Source organism: Suricata suricatta, chromosome 3 (assembly GCF_006229205.1).
Source record: "Suricata suricatta isolate VVHF042 chromosome 3, meerkat_22Aug2017_6uvM2_HiC, whole genome shotgun sequence".
NCBI lineage: Eukaryota > Metazoa > Chordata > Mammalia > Carnivora > Herpestidae > Suricata > Suricata suricatta.
Window position 1 is genome coordinate 108,563,836 of NC_043702.1, and position 22,464 is coordinate 108,586,299.

At 43.3% G+C, this 22,464-nt stretch overlaps 1 protein-coding gene and 1 non-coding gene across 3 annotated transcripts; both read right to left on the reverse strand.

Moving 5' to 3' along the window:
• Window positions 1-3,647: 3,647 nt before the first annotated feature.
• Window positions 3,648-15,668, reverse strand: AMER3 (APC membrane recruitment protein 3). Of its 2 annotated transcripts, none has more exons than XM_029934809.1 (2): window positions 15,459-15,668; window positions 3,648-9,684 (listed from the first exon to the last, which is right to left on the reverse strand). In XM_029934809.1, exon 2 carries the CDS (start codon window positions 9,665-9,667, stop codon window positions 7,301-7,303), a length of 2,367 nt encoding a protein of 788 aa, XP_029790669.1. In that variant the 5' UTR covers window positions 9,668-9,684; window positions 15,459-15,668; the 3' UTR covers window positions 3,648-7,300. The 2 variants fall into 2 exon arrangements, with proteins under 2 accessions (XP_029790669.1, XP_029790668.1); XM_029934808.1 differs by having other exon boundaries at window positions 3,648-9,687.
• Window positions 15,669-18,259: 2,591 nt separating this feature from the next.
• Window positions 18,260-18,363, reverse strand: LOC115288776. The gene has a single exon (XR_003907180.1). It is a non-coding gene; the product is annotated as a U6 spliceosomal RNA (small nuclear RNA).
• Between the last annotated feature and the right edge of the window lie 4,101 nt (window positions 18,364-22,464).

Sequence of the window (22,464 nt, forward strand, 5' to 3'; positions counted from 1 at the left end):
AGTTATGTACATTTTAATAACAGTTTTTCCAGCCCATGAGCATGGAATATCTTTTCATTTGTTTATGTTGTATTCAATTATTCAATTTCTTTCATCAAAGTTTTATAGTTTTTGAAGTGAAGTTTTGTCACTTCCTTAGTTAAGTTTACTCATATGTATTTTATTATTTGTGGTGCAATTATAAATAGGATTGTTTTATTAACTTCTTTTTCTGCTTCTTCATTATTAATGTGTAGAAATGCAACTGTTTTCTGTACTTTGATATTGTATCTTACAACTTTACTCAACTCATTTATCTGTTCTAGTCATTTTTTTGGTGGAGTCTTTAGGGTTTTCTATGTATAGTATCAGGTCATCTGCAAATAGTGACAGTTTTACTTTTTTCTACTAATTTGGATGCCCTTTCTTTTTCTTGTCTGATTGCTGTAGATAGGACTTGTAGTACTATATTGAATAAAAGTTGTGATAGTCAACATCCTTGTCTTGTTCCTCATATTAGAGGAAAAGCTCTCCTTCTTCACCATTGGGTATGGTGTTAGCTGTGGGCTTTTCATATATGGCCTTATTATATTGAAATATGTGCCCTCTAAGCCTAGTTTGTTGAGTTTTTATCATGACTGGATGTTGTACTTTGTCAAGCCTATTTGAAAATAGATTTTGAAGTCTATTTGAAAGGATGAAAATATTTGCCTCTATTGAAATGACAATATGGTTTTTATACTTTCTCTCATTGATGTGATGTATCACATTGATTTGTTCAAATACTGAACCATCTTTGCATCCCTAGAATAAATCCCGCTTGAATGATTTTTTTAATGTACTGTTGGATTTGGTTTGCTAATATTTTGTTGAGGATTTTTGCATATATGTTTACCAGAGATATTGGTCTGTAGTTTGCTTTTTTGTAGTGTTTTTCCTGGTTTTGGTATCAGGGTAATGTTGGCCTGATAGAATAAATTTTGAAGCTTTCCTTCTTTTTCCATTTTTTGGAATAGTTTAAGAAGAATCAGTATTAATTCTTCTTCAAATGCTTGGTAGAAATAATTTGTGAAGCTATCTTGTCCTGGACTTTTATTTGTTAGAGGTTTTTTGGTTTTGCGTTGGTTTTTTTTTTTTAATTTCAATTTCACTGCTCAAATTTTCTATTTCTTCCCAATTTAGTTTTGGAAGGCTATAAGTTTCTAGGAATTTATCCATTTCTAGGTTGTCCAATTGTGGGCATATAACTTTTCATACTATTTTCTTAAAATCCTTTGTATTTCTGTGTTGTCAGTTGTTATTTCTCCTTCTTTATTTCTTATTTTATTTATTTGAGTCTTTACTCTTTCTTTCTTTCTTTGACGAGTCTGGCTAAAGTGTTATCAATATTGTTGATGTTTTCTTAGAACCAGCTGCTGATTTCAATGATCTGTTCTATTGGTTTTTAGTCTCTTTCTTGACTTAGATTTGTTGGATGTATGTTTCTAAAGATTTGTTCATTTCATCTAGGTTATCCAATTCATTGACATATAAATATTCATAGCATTATTTTATAATTTTTTTTGTAAAATGCTACATCCCTACTTTCATTTTTGATTTTAGTACTTTGAATCTTTTATTTTCAATCTAGGTAAAGATTTGCCAATTTAGTTGATCTTTTCAAAGAACCAACTTTTGGTTTTGTTGACTTTTTCAATGGTTTTTGTATTCTCCACTTTATTTATCTCTACTCTAAGCTTTATTATTTCCTTTCTTCTGTTGCTTTTGATTTAGTTTTTTTCTTCTTTTTCTCATTTTTTAAGGTATAGGATCAGGTTATTGATTAGAGATCTTTCTTTTTTTAATGTATGCATTACAGATATAAATTTCACTCAGATTGCTTTTTCTGCATTCCATACGTTTTTGCATGTTGAGTTTCATTTTTATTTATCTCAAGGTATTTTCTAATAAAGCACCCTGATTCTCTATGTTGAGTCTGCTGATGAGCCCATCAAAGGAATTCTTCATTTCTGTTCCAGTATTTTTGATTTCTAGAATTTTATTTTTATTTCTTTCATAAAATTATTCCTGTAAGTTTTTATCATGTAATAACATAATATTATATATTATAATAATAAATATATTATATAATAACATAGTTTTTATTATGTAACATTGGTTATTACATGTGGTCTACCTTTTCTCATTAGAGATCTCAACATATTAATCATATTTATTTTATAATATTTATCTGATAATTCCAACACCTGTGAGTCCAGTTCTGATGATAGCTTTGTCCTTTAAAGTTTGTTTCTTCTTGACTTTAGCAGCTTTATAACTTTTCGTTGAAAGCAGAACATATTGTATAGGCTAATATGTACTGAGGCAAATAGGCTTTTAGTGTAAGGATTTACATTAATCTAGCTAAGAGTTGGTCTGTTTTAATATTAGTCATAGCTAAAAACACCAGAGGTTTCATATTACTCTAGTGGGCTTACTTTCCCCCCTCCTCATCCTCATCCTCCTGCTTCTCATCTTCCCTTCCTCTCTCTCTCCTTCATCCTTATAACCTTCTCCTCATAACCTTCTCCTATTCCTCCCCCTCCTTCTTTTCCCCTCCCCCACTCCTCCTGCTTCTGCTTCCCTTTTTTCTGGTCCTTAGATGGAATCTTTATCTTGTAGCTCTTCTGGTTGTGATCCACTGTATTATTACTGGTGTATTAATTATTAGTGTGTTAATAGGGGGAGAGGGTAAGGTGGGGAGGGAAGGGATGTTCCTTTATCTCCTAAGCCTCTAAGTAGGACTCAGTCCTTTGTGGGCTTGTACCTTGGGGGTGGGGTTAAACCTTCAGAAGACTTAGTCTCCTCTCATCTGCTCTTTCCAATTAATTTTCTTGAAGTCCTTCTGCCAATTGACTATCACTTATTTTATTTACTTATTTATACATGGGACAGAAAGTTTGGAGAGGACTGGAGTGGGGTGGAGTTCCTCTCTTTCACCTTGGAAAAGTTTCAGAATAGCCCTCTGGAGGAGTCTTTCCTTGTGAGGTAGGCCTATTAGGGAGAATGGCCTGGAGGGTTTCACAGTAGCTGTTCTTCCTCTTCCTCTGCCAATTCTATTAAATGATCTTTCTCTGTCCTCATCCTGAAAACTTAATGTAGTAGTTACTAGAGGAAAAGGCTAGGAAAGCATAGCCCCCTTTTACTGTCCAGCCCTCCAGCTTCTTACTCAGCCTGCAACAATTTGTCAAAATTACTTTTTAACTCTCCCTAAAAGTTTTTGTCAGTTTGTAGCTTCTGCTCTAGGTCTTGGTTGCTGCATTTCTCTGGAAACACCTGTTTCTCCATATTTCAAGGAAGTTGTTTGCCCTGTTCTCTGATGGGTCATGAAAAGTCATTGACTTTCAAATTGTCCAGCTTTTTCTTGTAAGGATGGGGATGGCAGTTTTCAAGGTCTTACATGTAATAACAAAAAACCACCTTTCCCTTCCCAAATACAGGTGTGTGAGACATGTCTATATCACCATGGAGCCCAGGGCATTAACAGCAGGGTTTCAGGACAGCTGTACAGGGGTGTGTGTCAGGAAACAGGATGTGTTGTTCACTTTTTAAATGTATCTTTTCATTGCTAAGTTTCATTTTTAGAGTTTTTAAGAGGATTTTAATAAAGAAGACTTAGGAGAATAAACAAGTGAGCAAAGCATTGTTTTTAATAGCAAAAATCAAAATAACTTGAATATCCATCAACAGGAGAATATCTAAATTAATTGCTACCGATAGGAGACTGCTATGGAATTGTTCAAGAGAATGGAGAAAACTGCCTGCTGCTAAGGTGATATCTGTGATGTGCTGTGCAGTAATAAAGATTAAAATTCATGTGAGTTTGTGTTATGGACATAAGAAGGGTTGACAGACATATCCAGTGTTCAAGAAGCTCTGGGAAGTAGAGGTTCAGCATTTCACATTGTTTGGATTGGTTATAGTAAATGGGAATGAATTTTGTAATCAAAACAACAGAAGGATAAGAGAAGGAAGGAAATTTACTTTTTATTGTTTTCTCTTCTGTGTTTTTTGAGTTCTGTATCCTGTTTATTTATCTCCATTCCATAAAAAGTAAAATAAAATAAGAAACCAGGAAAGGTAAAAAGTATCCCCTCATGTAGTTCACAGGCTCTTCCTTAGCATGTGCTAGTCTTTACCTGTTTTCATCACCTCCCGCCTGTTCTCTGCCCCGCCCCCTGGTGTACTTCAGGTTACCCTGATGTAGGTTCAGGCCAACACCACTTTTAGGGCAGGCTGGGAGGCTAGCTGCCGCCCCCCCCCCCCCACAGCTCCCAGTTCCTCATGCAACCTTGGAAGGCTGGATGTTTGAAAGGCATAGTGCATAGGCCCCAGGGTAAACCCCAGCCCTCTATTTACCACTGTATGATCCTAGGTGAGTCACTTAGACTCTGTGGGATATTTATGGGCTGGAACAACTAGACCTACTTCTCAGGATTTTACTTTATATGGGAGAAACAATCTCCTATAACCTCTATAGCCATGTATGAAATAGAGAGTAAAAAATGACCAGAAGGCCTTTGCTTCTCCTAGGAATGGGCTAGGCACTCAACCCAGGAGCTGGTCCTGAAGTTCCAGTCTATTCTCTCCATGGATCACCTGGAGAGCATCCTTGAGGCCTACAGAGTCCTGTCGGATGGGTACTGCCCGAACCCCTCTTGCAGGGGAGGGCAGCCTAAGGGGTGGGATGTGGAGAGAGGTGGTCTTTGGCTTCCTCAGACCCACTGGACACAAGATAAACGGAAGGCCCTCCGCCATCCTCCCAGCAAGATGCTTCACAGGCCACTGCTGGGACTTCCCCCAACATTGCTGAGAATGAGAATTTCTAGGGTGTCAGGATTGCTTAAGATCCTTCCCAGAGTGAGAGCCACTGGGTTGGTCGTTTCTCTTAGGTAAGCAGGACCTGTTCCTTGTCTCTCCTGCCCTGCTGCTGTACCACTGCAGATTACCCTCACTATAACCTCTAGGTCCTGGGTCTACTTTGGTCCTGCCATTCTGACCTAGGCCCCTCTTGACTGTGCCTGAGCCTCCTCAGTTCCTGTGTTTCCCAGCACTCTTGGAGCTGCCTGGATTTGCCTCCATCACCACCAGTCACCATGTCACATCAAGGAAATTCTCCATCAGAGCTTCTGCCAAGCTTAACTCTGCTACTCTCCAGACACAAGACTCACATTAAATTAAAAAAATCAGAAAACCATGAGCAACCTTTTGATATTTCACGCTTTGAACAAGAAAATATACTGAGCACTTGCTCTACTTAGGTGCAGTACAAAGTGATAAGGGCCATGATTGAATGAGGCACTCAGCCTGCTTACAGGTGGACATGTGGCTGGGTGCACAGACATCTGTGCCCTGAAAGCCCTGAAGGCTTTGAAAGAAGCACTTGCTGCAGTAGCTCAGCAAGAGAAGTTCTAGAACCTCATGAAGAGCTGGGTCTTAGAAGCCAAAGTGTGGGATTCAAATCCCATCAACCCCACACACTAGCTGTGTGCATCCATGGGCAAGTCACATCAACACTCAGAGCCTTGGTCTCCATATCTGAAAAATGAAGACAATAACTACATCGAGGTTGATGCAGGGATGAGGTAAACTATTCCACATGTAACCTGTTCCCAGCAAGTTCAATAACACTAATCATTTGTGGAGGTCCTGGGAGGAAGCATCACATGTGATTTCCCAGGAAGACTGGCCCTGTCCTTCCTCAGTGTCCAAGGTCTGGATAGGCCTGATCAGGAGCCTATAGGAACACACAGTAGGCTTCAGTAAGCAGTTGTTAATGAGGGCTATAGAGCATTTTCTATCCTGAAATGAAGCCTCAGATAGGAGAGGCATCAGCGTGTAATCAGTTATCAGACTGCATCCCTCTGGTTGGCAATTCTTACCCCCCCAACCTAATCTACCCCTTTCTAATGACCTTTCCTCTAGAGAGAGTTTCATATCTGTTGTGGCCCATCCTTTATACCTCACTACAGCATGTCAGGTGAGGTAGGATCTAATCACAGTGATCCTTGTGGTCTGTTGCTGTACCTGATGTCCTGACACCTCCCCTTCCTGAAGATGTGGACCACCTTTTCACTCCATGATTCTAAACAATTTGTATTGTGCATATTGTTGTGGCTTTTAGGAAGATGAAAGAGTTACAGCTTCATTCCAAGGTAAGTTTTCTTGAAGGCGGGGACAAGGATGCTGAGAGTGTGGAGGGGTGAGAATGGCAGAGTTGTGGAGAATCAATAAGCTTCTTCCCTAAGAATATTTTGCCATCCTTAGCATCATTTAGAGAGTGAAAGTTTGGGTAAATTATTGGGCTGATTTGTAATTGAGAAGTCACCAACATCCATAGGATCTGAGGGGTTTGGCCAGCCCTGGCAGGGTTGCACAGTAACACATGGTGTCTGCTGATTCAAGGCTGTTACTGAGATAAGACTGGCCCTGCTTCTTACTCCCATGGTAAGTCTCTCAGAACCTCAGTACATTGTGGCTGCTTGTCCTGGAGGTAGGGATCAGGTTGGTGTGGGGCCAGTGGGCATTCCTGAGCTCATCTGCAACCCCTCCATTCTGCCTGTCTCCCATTCTCTGCATCTCACCCCTAAGTCTTGGACCACACATTTATTATTCTCAACCCCTATGCAGACTTCATGGCTCCCTCTACTTCTCATTTATAGGATGTTCTTGTTATCTTCCCATCAGTTTCAAGCCTGAGTTACTCTCTCTGACATGCTGTGTAAGGAGAAGCCAGGTGTGGCCAACTTGGTTTTGAGTCTTCATTTCTTTGTGGGGAAATAAGTGAGGCACACTTTGAGAGCAATGGCAGCTTTTCAGCTGTCCTTGGTCTTAGGCTACCCAGTAACTGGCCTGGCTGAGCTGGTGGGTTCAGGAATAGATGCCTCCACGTTAAAATGCCCTGCTTGACTTGCCTGTGTCCTGCCACCTCCTAACCCCCAATAGTCCTTACATCAGGGACAAAGATGGAGATTTGAGTCTTAAGTTCTCTTGAATGTGGCCACAAAAATTCAGTTCCTGGTAAGTGGGGGCCCGTGCTACACATGAGACTCAAACATGGCTGGCCTAGGACCCTTATTTCCAGCTGGTTGTAGGGAAGGCCCTCATGGTCCAGGAAGCTTTCTGGGGCATTTAAAGAGGGGGTTCACTCATGCTGGTTGTTGGAAGAGAAGTCCAGGATTCCTGGCAATTGGCCCCTGGTCTCAGCTGTGTAGCAGGGCCAAGAGGGGCCGTAAGTCCAGCTGGCCCCTGTGTGTCACCTGCTCCATACCCTTGAGTTGAGCTACAGGGGCTGGTTCTCCACAGAGGCATAAGCCTGGGCATCCATCCTGGTGGGCTCCATTCTGAGCTGGCTGAGGTCAAGGACATGGCCTGGGCATCTCTGGTTCTGTGAGCTGTGTAGTGGACTAGTCAGGGAGGGCAGACCACATGCAACTGCCATGCTAGGGAAGCTGTTAGACTGTTTCTGCTGCAGAATTTCAGGGGCCCTGGTTTGAAGTTGACTGCAGAGCCCACTGCTTAGAAGCTGTGTCGTAGGGGGCTGGCAGTCTGGTTGGATCTGCAGGGCTGCAACCTGGGCCATACAGCCTGTCAGGGCGGGCTCTACATCAAGGATGCTTCCCCCAGGACCTAGCCTCCAAGGACCTCGGAAACACTCCAGATTCCCAGGTGGCCTGGGCTCCTGGGAGGTGGGCTGAAGGTTTGGAACCTTGTTTTTGCTGGAAGTGTCTATTGTTGCAGAGGTTGCAGACCCCACAGAGAACAAGCCTTCATAGCAGCCTTGTGTCCCTCCTTCTCCAGAGACCTTCACAAACTCCAGAGGTGGGTCCCTGGAAAGAGAGCTAGTTCCCTGCTCAGGCCCTGCTAGGATCTTGCTCTCTCCAGCAAGCAGGCCTTTGGTAAGTGAATGTGCCCATAGCTCCTGCCTGCTGGATGCTGAGCCCACAGTGGTCCTACCTACATCTGAAGTCCCAGGGCCCCTGCCCTCCAGCTTCACTGGTCCTGGGCCTTTTTTCTCAGAGCCAGCTTCTAATTTCTCTGCCTGTCCCCTGGGTAAGGTTGCAGTCTCCCCAGGGGATGAGGCAGGTGGGTTGCGGAGCTCAGGGCCACGGCGAAGCCAGTTGATAATGCCCATGGTGATGGCAAGCTCAGTGTCACAGAGCTTTAACAGGCACTCTTTGCCCTTCCAGGAGCTTTGCAAAAAGCTCTGGCTGAGCAGGTCTGGGCCTGGTGTTGGGGCCAAGTTCTCCTCTGCCCCCACATGGAAGCTGCACATGGATAGTGGTGCTCCTAGTGCTGGCCCTGACAGACTCTCAGACACGCATAGGTCATCATCCAGGCTCGGGCCAACAGGGCCCTCACTGGGGTCATAGAAGAGCTCATAGAGAGCATCTCCACTGTAGCTATCCCGGGGGAAGGCAGCTGCAGGTGTGCCTGGGCTCGAAGCCTCCTTCTTGTCCTCTTCAAGGCCAGGTGAGAAGGAGTCATAATAGCCCTCATCACTTGTGGACACGGATTCTGGCTGTTCGCTCTTGGGAGTACCTGTGTCTATGGAGCTGGCTTTGGAGCCACTGTGGGGGTCCCTGCAAGGACACAGGGGGAGCTCAGCAAGCCCAGCTGCATCCAGCTTGGGCTGGTCTGTATCTGTCCCATGGGGACTCCCCAGCCATGGGCCCAGTAGGGTGCGGTGCTGCTGCCTCACAGAGTGATTCACACTGTCCCAAAACTTGGTGAAGTCAGACATCTCATTTTGGGCAGGTGATGCCAGTTTATCCATGCTACCCTGGAAGGGGCCCCTAAGAACTTTGCTTTCAAGGGGCTGCGATACCTGGGCTGGACTCTCCAGGCCCTCATTCAGTTCCAGGGATGGCACGGAACTTTCATCTGCAAAGATCTCCCCACAGCCCGTGAGAGAGTCAAAGCTCTTTAGTGAGGCCACATCCTCACACAAGGCCCTACAGAGGTCAAAGGAAGAGTCAGGCAGGAACTCACTGTCAGATAGATCCTGACACAGGCCATTTGGCCCCAGTCCTTCACCAAAGGGAAAGAAGTCTTTGTCTGTCTGCCTTCCAGCCTCTGATGGGCCACCAGGGGAGGACAGGCTCTCCCTCTTGGTCATTAGTGAGGCCAAGTTCTCAGTCTTGTTTTTGCGAATGTGGAATAGGTTCCGAAAGCACTTCTTAGGTCGTTTCAGGGAGATCCTCTTCCTTGGAATGCTCTTGGCCACAGCTGGCACAAAAGGCATCTGGGGCACAAAGTGGCGGTAGTCAATCATACGCTGGCTGCTAGAGGGTCCTGGGAAACTTGAGCTGCCCACTAGGTGCTCTGTGGCTGTGCTCACCCTGCCAGCCCCAGGCACACTGTCATGAGTCTTACTCTTTCGTACCAGTTTGAAGGTGGCCCCACATAAGGCTGCAGCCCCCACCTCGGGTTCTGGTTGTACTCCCTTGTTGGGGCATCTGTCATATCCTTGGGCATTGGGACTAACCTGTGGGGTGCTCTCACTGTAGGGCTGCTGTTGCCCTCCTGATGAGACAGACCATGAACCTTCATCCTCCCTGACTGGAGCAGTGGCTGCTGGGTCTGGAGGTTTCTCATGAGAAATTTGCAGGCTGGATTTGATGAAGGTCTTTCCTCTCTTCAGCTCCATGCTGCCAGGTCCCCAGGCTGCTGTGAAGGAAAGCAAGGGGCACTTAGTATCCAACATGGAGGCCAATGGTTCTAGAAGACCTCTCCCTACCCCTCCTTACACAGTAGCTTTGGAGTTGAACTCTGACATCTGAACTTGCATCTTTTTCAGAGGCAGAGGAGAGAGAGAGATGGGAATGGCTCCACCCATGCTCACTTGCTATAGGGCTTCTCGTTGCCCCATAGACAGCTGATCCCAGAGAAGTTAAGTCGCATGCCTAAAGTCACACAGTAGCAGCCTAAATGAGGGAAGACTTGGGTCTGACTCTATTGTGTCTGTGATCTCTCAACTCAACCAAGCATCATCTCAGAGTTTACCTGGCCAAGTCAGTTTCACATTTCTATGCCCAGGCACTCTACAAATAGTACCACATCCTTACAGGGGAAGTATCATCACCCTTTAAAGTGGTGGAGAAAAAGATTCAATAAATAAGTTCCTGTCTTCATCTAAGAGACAAAAGTCAAAGGGAAAACCCAAGTCTGTCTCCTTGGATGGACAGAGTCACTCATCAGCTGGAAGAGAAGACACATACACTGCCCTCTAGGGCTATTACATCTGTCTAAGGAGGGAAGACTTAGTCTACACAGAGACCATGATGCAAGGCACAGCTGAGTATCTAATGGTGCATGTTAAGCTTGAGCACTGAGAAGAGAGACAGCATCATTGTAGAAGGCAAAAGAGAGGAGGCAGGCATGAAGCAGATTGGATAGACACAGCACATGATGGGCAGAAAGGCAGCCAGGTATCACCTTCTGTGCACATCTTAACTGAGAGGTATTGATGCCTAGAATGCCATCCAGAGTGCCATCCAGATAATGCCCAGTCTGAGTTCAATGGGAAAGGATGTTGTGATTGACTATTGATGCCTGTCCTGGTTATTAGAGGGGGAAGCCACATAGGAGGGTACCTTGATCATTTTTGCATAGTTGGGTAGTGTGGCCTTACTCTGAGATCAATGAAGAGCTATAAAAGTCTTCTGAGTCAGTGAGTGGATGGAAAAAGTGGCCTAATAAATTTGGTCATCTAAGACCATTTATCAGACATCTAAGTGGAGGACAGAATAAATTAGGAGAGAAGCTTTGAGCAGAGAAGATTCACAAAAGGCAACTAAAGTGGGCTGACTATGTAAAGATAAGATCCAGATGGAAGCTGCAGTCAAGGTCATGAGAAAGAGAGGTAAAGTTATAAGAACCTTCCAAAAGCAGAAATGCTGTGATTCAGGAACTGAATAAAGACAGAGAATCCTCAACATTGAGGAAACAGTAAGTACTGATCCAGACAAAGAAAAATGGGAAAAGATAACGAAGTGGGAGAAGAGTGAAGGTGAGGAAGAGGCCTGTGCTAAGAGTTGGTTTGAGAAAGAGAAGCAAGGCTCCAGCTTTTAACATGTTGCCTTTGGAGTAGGCTTGGAGACCTCAAGACCAGATCAAAAGAAGGTGATGCCCAAGAACACCAGAAAACTTCCACAGACTCTCCCACGCTTTGCCTTCATAGGCACCCAGCTTACAGCTCAGTCTATCCCAGCAGCAACTCCTCTCCTTGGTGGTGAGTGACCTGTGGGTCGGTCCTGTCAGTCTACTCAGGGAAAGATTTGAGGAGAGAGTTTGGGGATGGTTTCTTTGACTTTCTTTTTTTCTTCTTCTTAAAGTTTATATAAAATATTTATTTATTTTTGAGAGAGAGAGAATGAGACAGAGTGCAAGCGGTAGAGGGGCAGAGAGAGGGGGAGACAGAATCTGAGCAGGCTCCAGGCTCTGAGTTGTCAGCAGAGAGCCTGATGTGGGTCTTGAATCCACCAACCATGAGATCATGACCTGAGCCAAAGTAAGCAGCCTAACCAATTGAGCTCCCCAGGTACCCCTCTTCAAAGTTTCATAAGGACTGCTCTATAGTGAGCATGTTAATTCACTCTTCCCCTGTGCACAGGCTGTGAGGGAGGCATATAGCAGGTGTGAAGGCAAGTGGCTCTGTCAGCCTGCGTGTCTTTCAGACCCACTACCCCAGAAGCTTTGCAGATACTTTCAGAAAGCTGCTTGACAGTTATGAGCTGACCAGGGTCAGCTCCAGAGTCTCTCAAATATTTAGACATTAAGACCTGGAGGTGAATAGAGGGTCTGCCTCACAGCCCAGGTGACAACATTAAAGCCAAAGAAGATGAGAAGTGGTGACAAAGCTGCTACTGCAGAGGCTCACAGGGACAAGCTGATCAGCCTCCACCCTACTTCCATTCATAGGCAGCACTTCCTCCCCTGCAGAGGAACACCTGGGACTTTTGGCTGAAGGAAGAGAAAGTACTATGCCAGGGAAAACCACAGAACTTGGACTTGGCTCTGGCAGCAGCTCAGCTCTTGGTGGAAGTGGAACAGTGCTCGAAGTTACCTTTCTGCCTCCTGTGAGGTGGCATGTGCCCAAGCCTTTCCTACCCTATCTATACTAGCAGATCCCATTTTCATTCACCACAGTCCTCTGAGATAAGTCCTTACCCAGTTCTGATGAGTTTTGCTCTACACAGCATAGTGGTTGATATCTGGACTCTGGAGTTGGAGAACCCAGATTTGAGTTGTGGTTGCATTTACCTAGCCAGGTGAGTTCTTCACCTATAACTATATAAGAGACATACTATTGTAACCTCCATTTTACAAAGGAGAAAATAAGGTCCAAAAAAGTCAATCAACTGGCCTAGGTCACACATGCGGTAGTGACAGAACTAAGATTTGAAACCAAGCCTGATTCTGATCATGTGCTCTTAACCACAACAGACATTCTGTGAACCAACAGCCTAAATTCCTCTTCATGAGAAACTTAAAAATCAAATAATAAATGTGTTTTTATGAAGAATTTTGGAAAGCAAAATGAAAATGGAGATTAAAAACAACAGTGCAGCTCACACAAATTCAGAAAAATTATAATTAGAGGTAATACAATTTCTATGACAAAAAATCTTGGAGATATTTATTATGAGATCTCTATTCTATGTTTTAGAAAAATCTTTGTATTAACATGCTTTTGGAAATAATTTCAAATAAGCATGATAAAGATTACCTCACTGTGTGCAGAATTTGCAATTACAAGAACTAAGATGGTTAATTTGATATTGATCTCTATAAATAAAGCTACGGATTCCTTATTTTTCAATTTGGTGAACTTATTTAAACTCATAAAGAACTAGAAATTTCACCACATTCTGAACTTGGAAAATGGCCTCTCAGAAGAGCAGTCACTTCTACAGATGGCTAGACTCAATGTCACTATTGTTGCCAACCCTGTTTCTTGAGTTTATTTAGTACCTTGGCACATCAATAGGACAATAAGTAGTAATGTTCAGAATAATGAATGAGAGACTCGCAAAACACTGGAACAATCATGTGAAATCCAGTGTATGTTCAATTCAGTCAGATTCCACATGAAAATATTTTATCAGAGCTTGACTCTTTGGAAATGTGAGGCCCATATGTGACATAGGTGGGAACACCCAGAGGCCTCACTGTCCAACTGGAGACAAGCTGAGCAGTCTCCTTTCATGACAGTTCTCAGGGACAGAGTAGAATTTATCTGGACAGCCAGATGCTTGCACTGTCATTGCCTCATGGCAGAGGCCAAATATGTCCAGGTTCCCAGCTGCAAAAATGCACACTCTTCTCTGTAACTCTCTGGCTAAAGACCCTCTCAGTGGATCACAGCGTGAAACCTGAGAAAGAATCCTCTACCATGTGCCACATCTTTCCCCAAAGGATAAAGTAGGTCTGTCCCTTTCCTGGTTTGGTGCCTTCTTGTCTATAACACTCAGTGATCACTGGCTGCTCACTCTGGTGCTTTCTTGGTCTTCTTACTCCCCAGTGAGGTTCTCTAAGATTCAGGACTCCAGTGGTGGTCAAGTGAGCTACTACTTATTTAAATGAAGTATTTATGTTTTTGAGACATCTCAGCTATATATTTACATCTAAGTTTCCTAAATAGAATGCTGAATCTAGAGTTTTAAATTTCATAGTTTATGCACATCATTCTTTAAGACAGTTCTCAGTGACACCAAGGCCCTGGACTGAGTCTTTCATCTCTAAAATGAATTTGCAAATTCCACGAGAACAAGAACCATATCATGTACTTTATTTAATCAACTCTGATTCACGGATGTGCTATTTTAACCAAGATCTAAAAGGCAGCTGAAGACAACCAAGGCAAAAGTGTGAGAAGCATATTCCAGGCAAAGGGAACATCCTGCAGAAAGGCCTTGAGGGGCAAAGGAGGAAGAATACTTAAAGCTCTGAAAGCAGACCCAGGTGGTCAGACCAGCAAGCCAGTGGGATGAAGCTGGGAAATTGGCATGGCAGACTGTGCTCTGCTGGAGGTCACAGGAGGGTCTTGGCTTTTATCCTATGCACCATGAGATCCAGTCATCAAGGGTGAGTAACATGGCTAATTTTCAGTTTTAACAGATCAATGTAATGATCTGTAATCTGAGAGTGGAAAAGAAGGGCAAGAGTGTAGGAACAAGACAGATTAGGAGCCAGAGCAGGGTCTAGCTAAGAGAAAATAGTGACAGAGACTGCCCATGTATGTCAACCTTTTCTCTCAGCTCCTTACACAAAGTATGCACTTGCATATGGATTTATTACAAACGGAGCAAATGAAGTAATTCTGCTGGCTGCTTTTCTATATAATGAATAACTTCATTTATTTATTTTTTTATTTTTATTTTTTTATTTGTTTTTGAGAGACAGAGAGAGACAGCGCGAGCAGGGGAGGGTCAGAGAAAGAGAGATACAGATGCTGAAGCAGGCTCCAGGCTCTGAAGCTGTCGGCACAGAGCCGGACATGGGGCTCGAACTCACAAACTGAGATCATGACCTGAGCCAAAGCCGGACTCTTAACTGACTGAGCCACCCAGGCACCCCCATATCATGAATAACTTTAGCTCAACTATCTACAATTTTATTTTTCCTTTGGGAAGGTAATTCTGTGCTCTTCATTTCTTTTTTAACATGAAAGTGACTGGGTGTTTTGTGGATGAAAAATAAAAATCGTGCAGGTACACATAAGTAACAAAAGTGATTGGATAGATAAACAGTTTGACTAGTAGTTTCGGCATTTGCTCTCCTGCCCCGCCCCCAACATCCAGTAAAACAAGCTGAGAAATACAAAGCGGTGAATAGTGATTAGAAAGCAAAAGCCTCAGAGGGGAGCCCCGCCCAGGGATATCCTGGACTTTGGGGTCAGGGTGGGAGGCTATAAATAGGGCAATAGTTTATCTCTGTAGAAGGTACCTGTCTTCAGGATGGATGAGTGAAGGCTATTGTGGGGAGAGAAAGCCTCGTATGGGTGGGTGTGGGGTGGGGAATGAAGCAGAAATAGAATCCGCAGTGAGAACCTCACCAATTCACCCAACCCCCACGTCGGGGAGACAAAGGGCCCTTTAGGGAGCAAAGGTTCTGGCCCACCTCTAAGGGAGTCTCTAGGTGTTCCTGGGCTGCCCAAATGATAGAAAATCAATCGGTCTTAGGTCTAATCTGTTCCTTCCCAGCCTCTGCATCCGCGCGCAGGGGAGTCTCTCCTCTACCTTAGCCCAGACCTAAAAGGGTGGTCTCCTCCAGACCCCAGATTCCGCATCATCCACGCGGGACACCGCGGGATGAAGAGGGTGCAGACCCTGGTTCCTCTACTCAGCCCCCCACTCCCCCGCATGAAATAACGCACAAAAATTCCCAAATCATCTCCTTTCCCACAAGCCTACATCCTAGGGCCCTTGGAGACTTACCGCTGAGTGGCCGGGAGTGTCGCAGTAAGCGGCCTTGGCAGGGCCGGGAGCCGCGCCCGAGCCTGGGCCGCGCGCAGAGCTCAGCACCACGGTCAGCTCCTGGCGCCGCGCGTCCCCGCCGAGTAGGGGCGGAGAGCCAGAGGCAGTCCTCAGCGGCTGGCTGCGCGGCTGCGGCTGAGGCGGGCGGGCTAGGGTTAAGCCGCGGGTGAGCACAGGGGCGGGGGCGGGGGCGGGGCCCGGGCCCGGAGTCAGCTCTCCTGCCAGGCGCGGGGCCGGGATGCGGGATGTTCCGGGAGTACTGCAGCCTCCTTGCGCCGCCACCTCCCGGACGCCGCTCGGTTTCGTTTTGTTAGTCTCTGTCTCTGTGTGTCTCTCTCCCCGCAGGGCTGTGGTTTCTCATCCTTCAGGCCTTGCTGCCAGGGCTGCCGGGATGTACAGACGCCCAGTGGTCTCCCTTGGCCCGCGACTGCACGCCTGCGCGGCGGTCAGGACCCTTTAGAGCGCACAGGTGTGGGTGCACTTATCCCCGCAGCCGGTAGCGCCCAGGCAGATTTAATCCGAATGCTCTCGGAAGGGCTGGGTCACACGCGGCCTAGTTAACGATTCGTACTCAGGATTCTGAGCTAGCTTGGAAGAAGTGGCAGGCCAGTGCTGAGTTTTGCAGAACCTTTTTTACAGAGTGCTTTTCTTGGACAGAATTGTATTTATTAATGGCAACAAACAAAGCGCTTCCCTTACTCACTGTGTTGAAGTCCGCTGGTGCTTTGCCCTGTAGCTGTCTTGTGGGGAAGAGCAGAAACGTTGTGAGAACTCTCCCCTCTGAGCTCAGGACCAAGGGCCTGATGGGGGGCTGGGGGGGGGGGAGGAATAAAGTAAGGATTCAAGAACTTCTGGATGGCTCTGGGAGCGGTGCCAGGACCTTGGGGGAAGGCGTGCGGGGTGGAGGGGGGCGGGAGCACACAGCTGGTGCTGGTGAAGCTGGCTATCCCTCTGGACTGTGTGTAAGGGGGAGCGAGATCCTGGTTGGTGGTGGTGATGGCTGATCCACACAACAGGGGCTAGTGAGGGCAGTGAATATTGGAAGGAAGGACGCAGGAGTCGCCCAGTCCAGCGTTGGGCTGAGGACCAAAGACATCAGGGCTAGGACAAATGACAAAGACCATATGTTTCTTTGAGCCTGATGTTCTGCTACCCCATCCCTACACCCAAAAAACCCCCTAGACACAGAGTGTGTCATGTTGGTTTGGGCTGTCTTTGGCATAACCCATCAACCTTTCTCTAGTCATCTTGAAATTGTTTCACCGCAGAGTCAAGAGGCTTTCCACTGTTGTCCCTTCCCCCAGAGAGTGTCTTCCACCACCTTTGGATGAGACCACATTTTTGCATTTCTTGCTGCTAAAGGATCTTTCTATCTGGTGATTGATGTAGGATGACCCCAGGGGTCCCTCTCCCTGTGGACTAGTCCTGACCTTTCTTGGTAGTTTCTAGCCATCAAACTTCCCTCAGTCAATTCTTCCCTGTTAGGCAGAAACAAAGGTAGATATATGTTTCATTGCCACATATACCCTGAATTAAGAGTAGGAGTCCACAGTCCTCACTAGTTAAAGTTAATAAACAGTTTCTTCTGTTATGGTCTTTCATCTTCTGCTTTACATGGACTTTATATTTTTCTTAGTTTTTCCCTTTTTGAGGATAATTACTGGCTTAACTCCTTCCAATGGGTGATAATGCTTTTTTCCATCTGAACTTTTACCCTTGGGCCACTTAGAACTATTCTAAGCCATCTACTTTCATCCTTTCAGAGAATTTTAAAACATCCTTACTTTTAGGGGCACCTGGGTGGCTCAGCTGGTTAAGTGTCCGACCTTGTCTCACAGCATGTGGGTTCAAACTCCACATCAGGCTCTGTGCTGACAGCTTAGAGCCTGGAGCCTACTTTGGCTTCTGTGTCTCCCTCTCTCTCTCCTACTCCCACATTCATGCTTTATCTGTCTCTCTCAAGAATAAATGAATATTAAAAATTTTTAAATAATAAAAGATAAAACATACTTAATTTTAGGTAACAAAACAAACTATATGTATAAGTTATAATATGTAATTTTTTTCTTTCCCAAAAATATTGGATTAGGTCTTCTTCAAAGACCCCTGGAAAGATCTTTCACAGCAAGATTTCCCAGTTCAGAGATTACTGATGATTTTTCTTTAAAATAGTGTCCTATTGTAAAGTTCTTTTATGCAATTTTTATAACACCTTTAGTTTTCTCATCAGGCCTCACAACATTTTTGAGCTATGGCTGTAACTCTTCATCCCTGGCATGGGCCCTTAGGGTTCTCTGACCTTGCTCCCTGGTCACTTGATTGACCAGAAGGTTCTGGCCATAACCCTTCCTTTCTGAAAGACCCAAAGGATTTCACTTGACTGAGCACAAATGCAACAACACCTAGGTGCTGATCTGATAACTGCATCAGCCATAGTGCAAAAATCCAGGTTTGCAGCCTGAACTCAGTAGTTCTTTATGGATCCTACATCAGAAAAGACTGGGAAATGAGGCAATGGATCTAGGAAGGCTGGGAGGGTTGCGACTGTCAACTTAGAGAAGAAATGCTTCAAGGGCCACTATTTGGAATAGGTATCTGGGTGAGGAGGAGGGACTCTAGTCCTGAGGTTAGTTCTCCTGCAGAAAGATGTTTTCTGCAATCTCAAACAAACTAGCATTAGGGAGTACATTCACATGATTTAGCCTACTGCAGTGACTTGGTAGTTTCTTGTTCTTTCAAAGGAATCTGTATTTTGTTTTATTTAAAATATGGAACACTTCATGAACTTGCATGTCATTCTTGAGCATGGGCAATGCAACTCTGCTCTGTATCATTCCAATTTTAGTATGTGTCCTGCAGAAATTACCTATATTTAAAAATTTTTATCTTAAAAATCAGTTTGTTTCTTTTTCTTTTTTAAAATTCTGATAAGTCAGGCAGAGAAGGACAGATACCATATGTTTTCACATGTAAGTCTAACAGAAGAATCTTAACAGGACCATGGGGAGGGGAAGGAGGGAAAAATTTAGAAAGAGGGAGGGAGGCAAATCATGAGAGACTCTTGAATACTGAAAACAAACTGAGGGCTGAAGTGGGTGGGAAAAGGAGAAGGGAGGTGATGGACAGGGAGGAGGGCACTTGTGGGGAAGAGCACTGTGTGTTATATGGAAACCAACTTGACAACTAAAAAAAAGATAGAAAAACAAAGAAATTAGGAGAAAATTTATTTAAAACATATTTTCATTTTTTGTTCAAAAGTAAAGATATATTTTTATTTTTTAAATTAAAAAAATAAAATAGAATTCTGGTAAAATATATATAACATTGAATTTTCCATTCTAATAATTTTTAAGTAGACAATTCAACATCATTAAGTACATGCACATATTTGTGCACCATCATCTCTAGCCATTGCCAAGATATTTTTTTATCACCCCAACAAAAATTCTACCAATTAAGAAAAACTCATTCTTCTCTTCCTAGCTGTTGGTAACCTCTATTCTACTTTCTTTCTCTGAATTTGACTGTTCTAGGTAACTCTTATAGAGGGAATTATACAATATTTGTCCTTTTGTGTCTGGGTTATTTCACTTAGCATAAGGTTTTCAAGAGTCATTCATGTTGTAGAATGTATCAAAATTTTATTTCTTCTTAAGGCTGTATACATTGCTTTATCCATTCTTCCACTGATAGACATTTGAGTTGTCTCCAACATTTGTCTATTGTGAACAATGCTGACATAAACATTGATACATAAATATTTGTTCAGCTTTCAGCTTTCATGTCTTTTGAGTATATTCCTGGAAGTGGATTTGTTTGATCATAATGGTAATTCTATGTTTAATTTTTTGAGGAACATTGTACGTTTTACTACACCATTTTATATTCCTACTACCAATGCCAAAGGATTCCAATTTCTCTATATCCTTACTAAGATTTGCTATTTTCCATGATTTTGTTGTTTTTCAATTGATAGTCATCCTAATGAGCATGAAGTGGTATCTCATCATGGTTTTGATCTGCATTTCCCTAATGATTAGTGATGGTAAGGAATCTTTCATGTAATTATCAGCCATTTGTATATATTATTTGGAGAACTGTCTATTCAAGTCCTTTATGTATTTTTAAATTGGATTGTCTTTTTTCCCCCAGCTGTATTGAGGAATATCCATATGGAAATTTAGGGTGTACAACCTGATTACTTTATACATGTATATATGGCAAAACATCCCTCCTCAATATTAGGGTGTTGTAGTAACATTTAAAGTTTACTCTCTTAGCAACGTTCAAGTATGTAATACAATATTGTCAGTTATTGTCACTAAGTTGTGCATTAGATCCACAAACTCGTTCATCTTATGGCTGGAAGTTCTACCCTTTGACCAACATCTTCCCATGTCTCCCACACCCCGTCCTCTGCCAACCACCCTTCCACCCTCTACTTCTATGAATTTAGCTTTTTTAGGTTCTACATACAAATGAAATCATATAGCATTTGTCTTTTACTTATTTCACTTAGCCCTTAAGATCCTTCCATTTGTCACAAAAGACAGGACTGACTTCTTTTCTATAGATGAATAATATTCCATTATGTTTGTGTGTGTGTGTGTGTGTGTGTGTGTACACACATATATGCACATATGATTTATCCATTGATGGACACTAACGTTATTTCCATGTCTTGGCTATTATGAATAATGATGGAATGAACATGGTGGTGCCGACATCTCTTTCAGTTAGTGATTTCATTTCCTTTGGATATATACCCAGGAGTGGAATTGCTGGATCATATGAAATTTTATTTTTAATTTTTTTAGGAGCCTCCATACTGTTTTTCATAGTGGGTGAACCAATTTACATTCCCAACAACCACATACAAAGATTGTATTTTTTTCACAGCCTTTCCAATACTTGTGGTCTCTTGATCTTTCGATAATAGCAATATTAACAATGGTGAGATGATATCTTGTGGTTTTGATGTGCATTTCCCTGATAATTAGTGATGCTCAACATCTTTTCATGTTTCTTGGCCATTTAGATGTCTTCTTTGGAAAAAATACCTTTTCAGTTTTGTGGGGAGCTGCCAGAAGAACAAAGATCAGCCACCTGCAGGCAGGCTAGTCTTATCACTCCCCAGCTCAGCCCTGGAGACAGTCAGGCTGGGCTTTCTTATCGGGCCTCAGGCGCTGTGCTAAAATTGCAGTTTAGGTTTCCCCTTTACCCTAGCCTTTTCCTAAAAATCACTTGACCCTATTTCCTAGCAACCGACCTACTCAGCTGCCTTGTTTCCCGCCTTCTACCCTTTATAAGATGTGTGTGTTCTCTCAATAAACGAGGCTTGATCAGAGACTTGTCTTGCCTCCATTCTCTGTGCCCCCTGCCCCCCAATTCTCACTCCCTCCCTCAGGACCTGCATTGACCGACCTGCTGGACAGGTCACTGTTTCTCTGCCCATCTTTTAATCAATTGTTTTGTTGTTGTTGTTACTGAGTTATATTGAGTTCTTTATATACTTTGGATATTAGCCCCTTATCACATAGAGAGTTTATGAATATTTTCTCTGATTCCATAGGTGGCCTTTACATTTTGTTGATTTTTTTTGATGTGCAGATCAGAAGATTTCAGTTTGATGTAGTTGCACTTATTTATTTTTGCTATTGTTGTTTCTGCATTTAGTGTCATATTTTAAAAATTATTGCCGAGACCAAGACAGCTTTTCTTCTGTCTTTTCTTCTATGAGTTTTATAATCTCAGGTCTTAAATATATTTAGTCTTTAATCCACTTTGAGTTAATTTCTATAAGTAATCTAAGATAAAACTTCAGTTTCTTTTTTATGCATGTGAATATACATGAATATATTTTCTTTTTTCTGCATGTGAATATACGTGAATATAGTTTTCCTAACAATGTTTATTGAAGAGACTATTCAGAGTTTATTTATTTATTGAGCATTTTTGTCATGAAAGGATGTTGAAACATGTCAAATGCTGTTATTACATCTATTTAAGTGGCCGTATGATTTTTCTTTCATTCTATTAATATTTTAATGATACGTGTATGTTGCTTGCTTGGGAGTATTCCCTTCTCTTTAATTTTATAGAAGAGTTTGAAAATATTTGGCATTGATTCTTCTTTAAATGTTTGGTAGAATTCACCAGTAAAATCATCTGGTCTTGAGCTTTGATTGTAGGGAATCATTTGATTCCTAATTCAATCTCCTTAGTGGGGAAATATGTAAACATTGAAAATATGTTGGATGTCATATTTTTTAATCTGGGAAAATATTTTTTAAATAGTTCATTGTCGAATTGGTTTCCATACAACACCCAGTGCTCTTCCCCACAAGTGCCCTCCTCCATCATGACCACCACCTCTTTTCCCCCCTTTCCCTTCCCCTTCAACCCTCAGTTCATTTTCAGTATTCAGTAGTCTCTCAAGTTTTACGTCCCTCTCTCTCCCCAAGTCTCTTTCCCTCTTCCCCTCCCCATGGTCCTACATTCTCCTATTCTCCTGTTAGACCTATAAGTGCACACATATGGTATCTGTCCTTCTCTGCCTGACTTATTTCGCTTACCATGACACCCTCGAGGTCCATCCACTTTCCTACAAATGACCATATGTCATTCTTTCTCTTTGCCATGTAATACTCCATTGTATATCTATATATACCACATCTTCTTGATCCACTCATTGGGTGATGGACATTTAGGCTCTTTCCATGTTTTGGCTATTGTTGACCTTGCTGCTATGAACATTGGGGTACATGTGCTCCTATGCATCAGCAGTTCTGTACCCCTTGGGTAAATCCCTATCAGTGCTATTGCTGGATCATAAGGGAGTTCTGTTGATAGTTTTTTGAGGAACCTCCATACTGTTTTCCAGAGCAGCTAGACCAGTTTACCTTCCCACCAACAGTGTAGGAGGGTGCCCATATCTCCACGCCCTTGCCAGAATCTATAGTCTCTT

Coding starts and splice junctions, on each gene's coding strand:
- AMER3 (XM_029934809.1), bottom strand. CDS start 9,667: ATGGAGCTGAAGAGAGGAAAGACCTTCATCAAATCCAGCCTGCAAATT.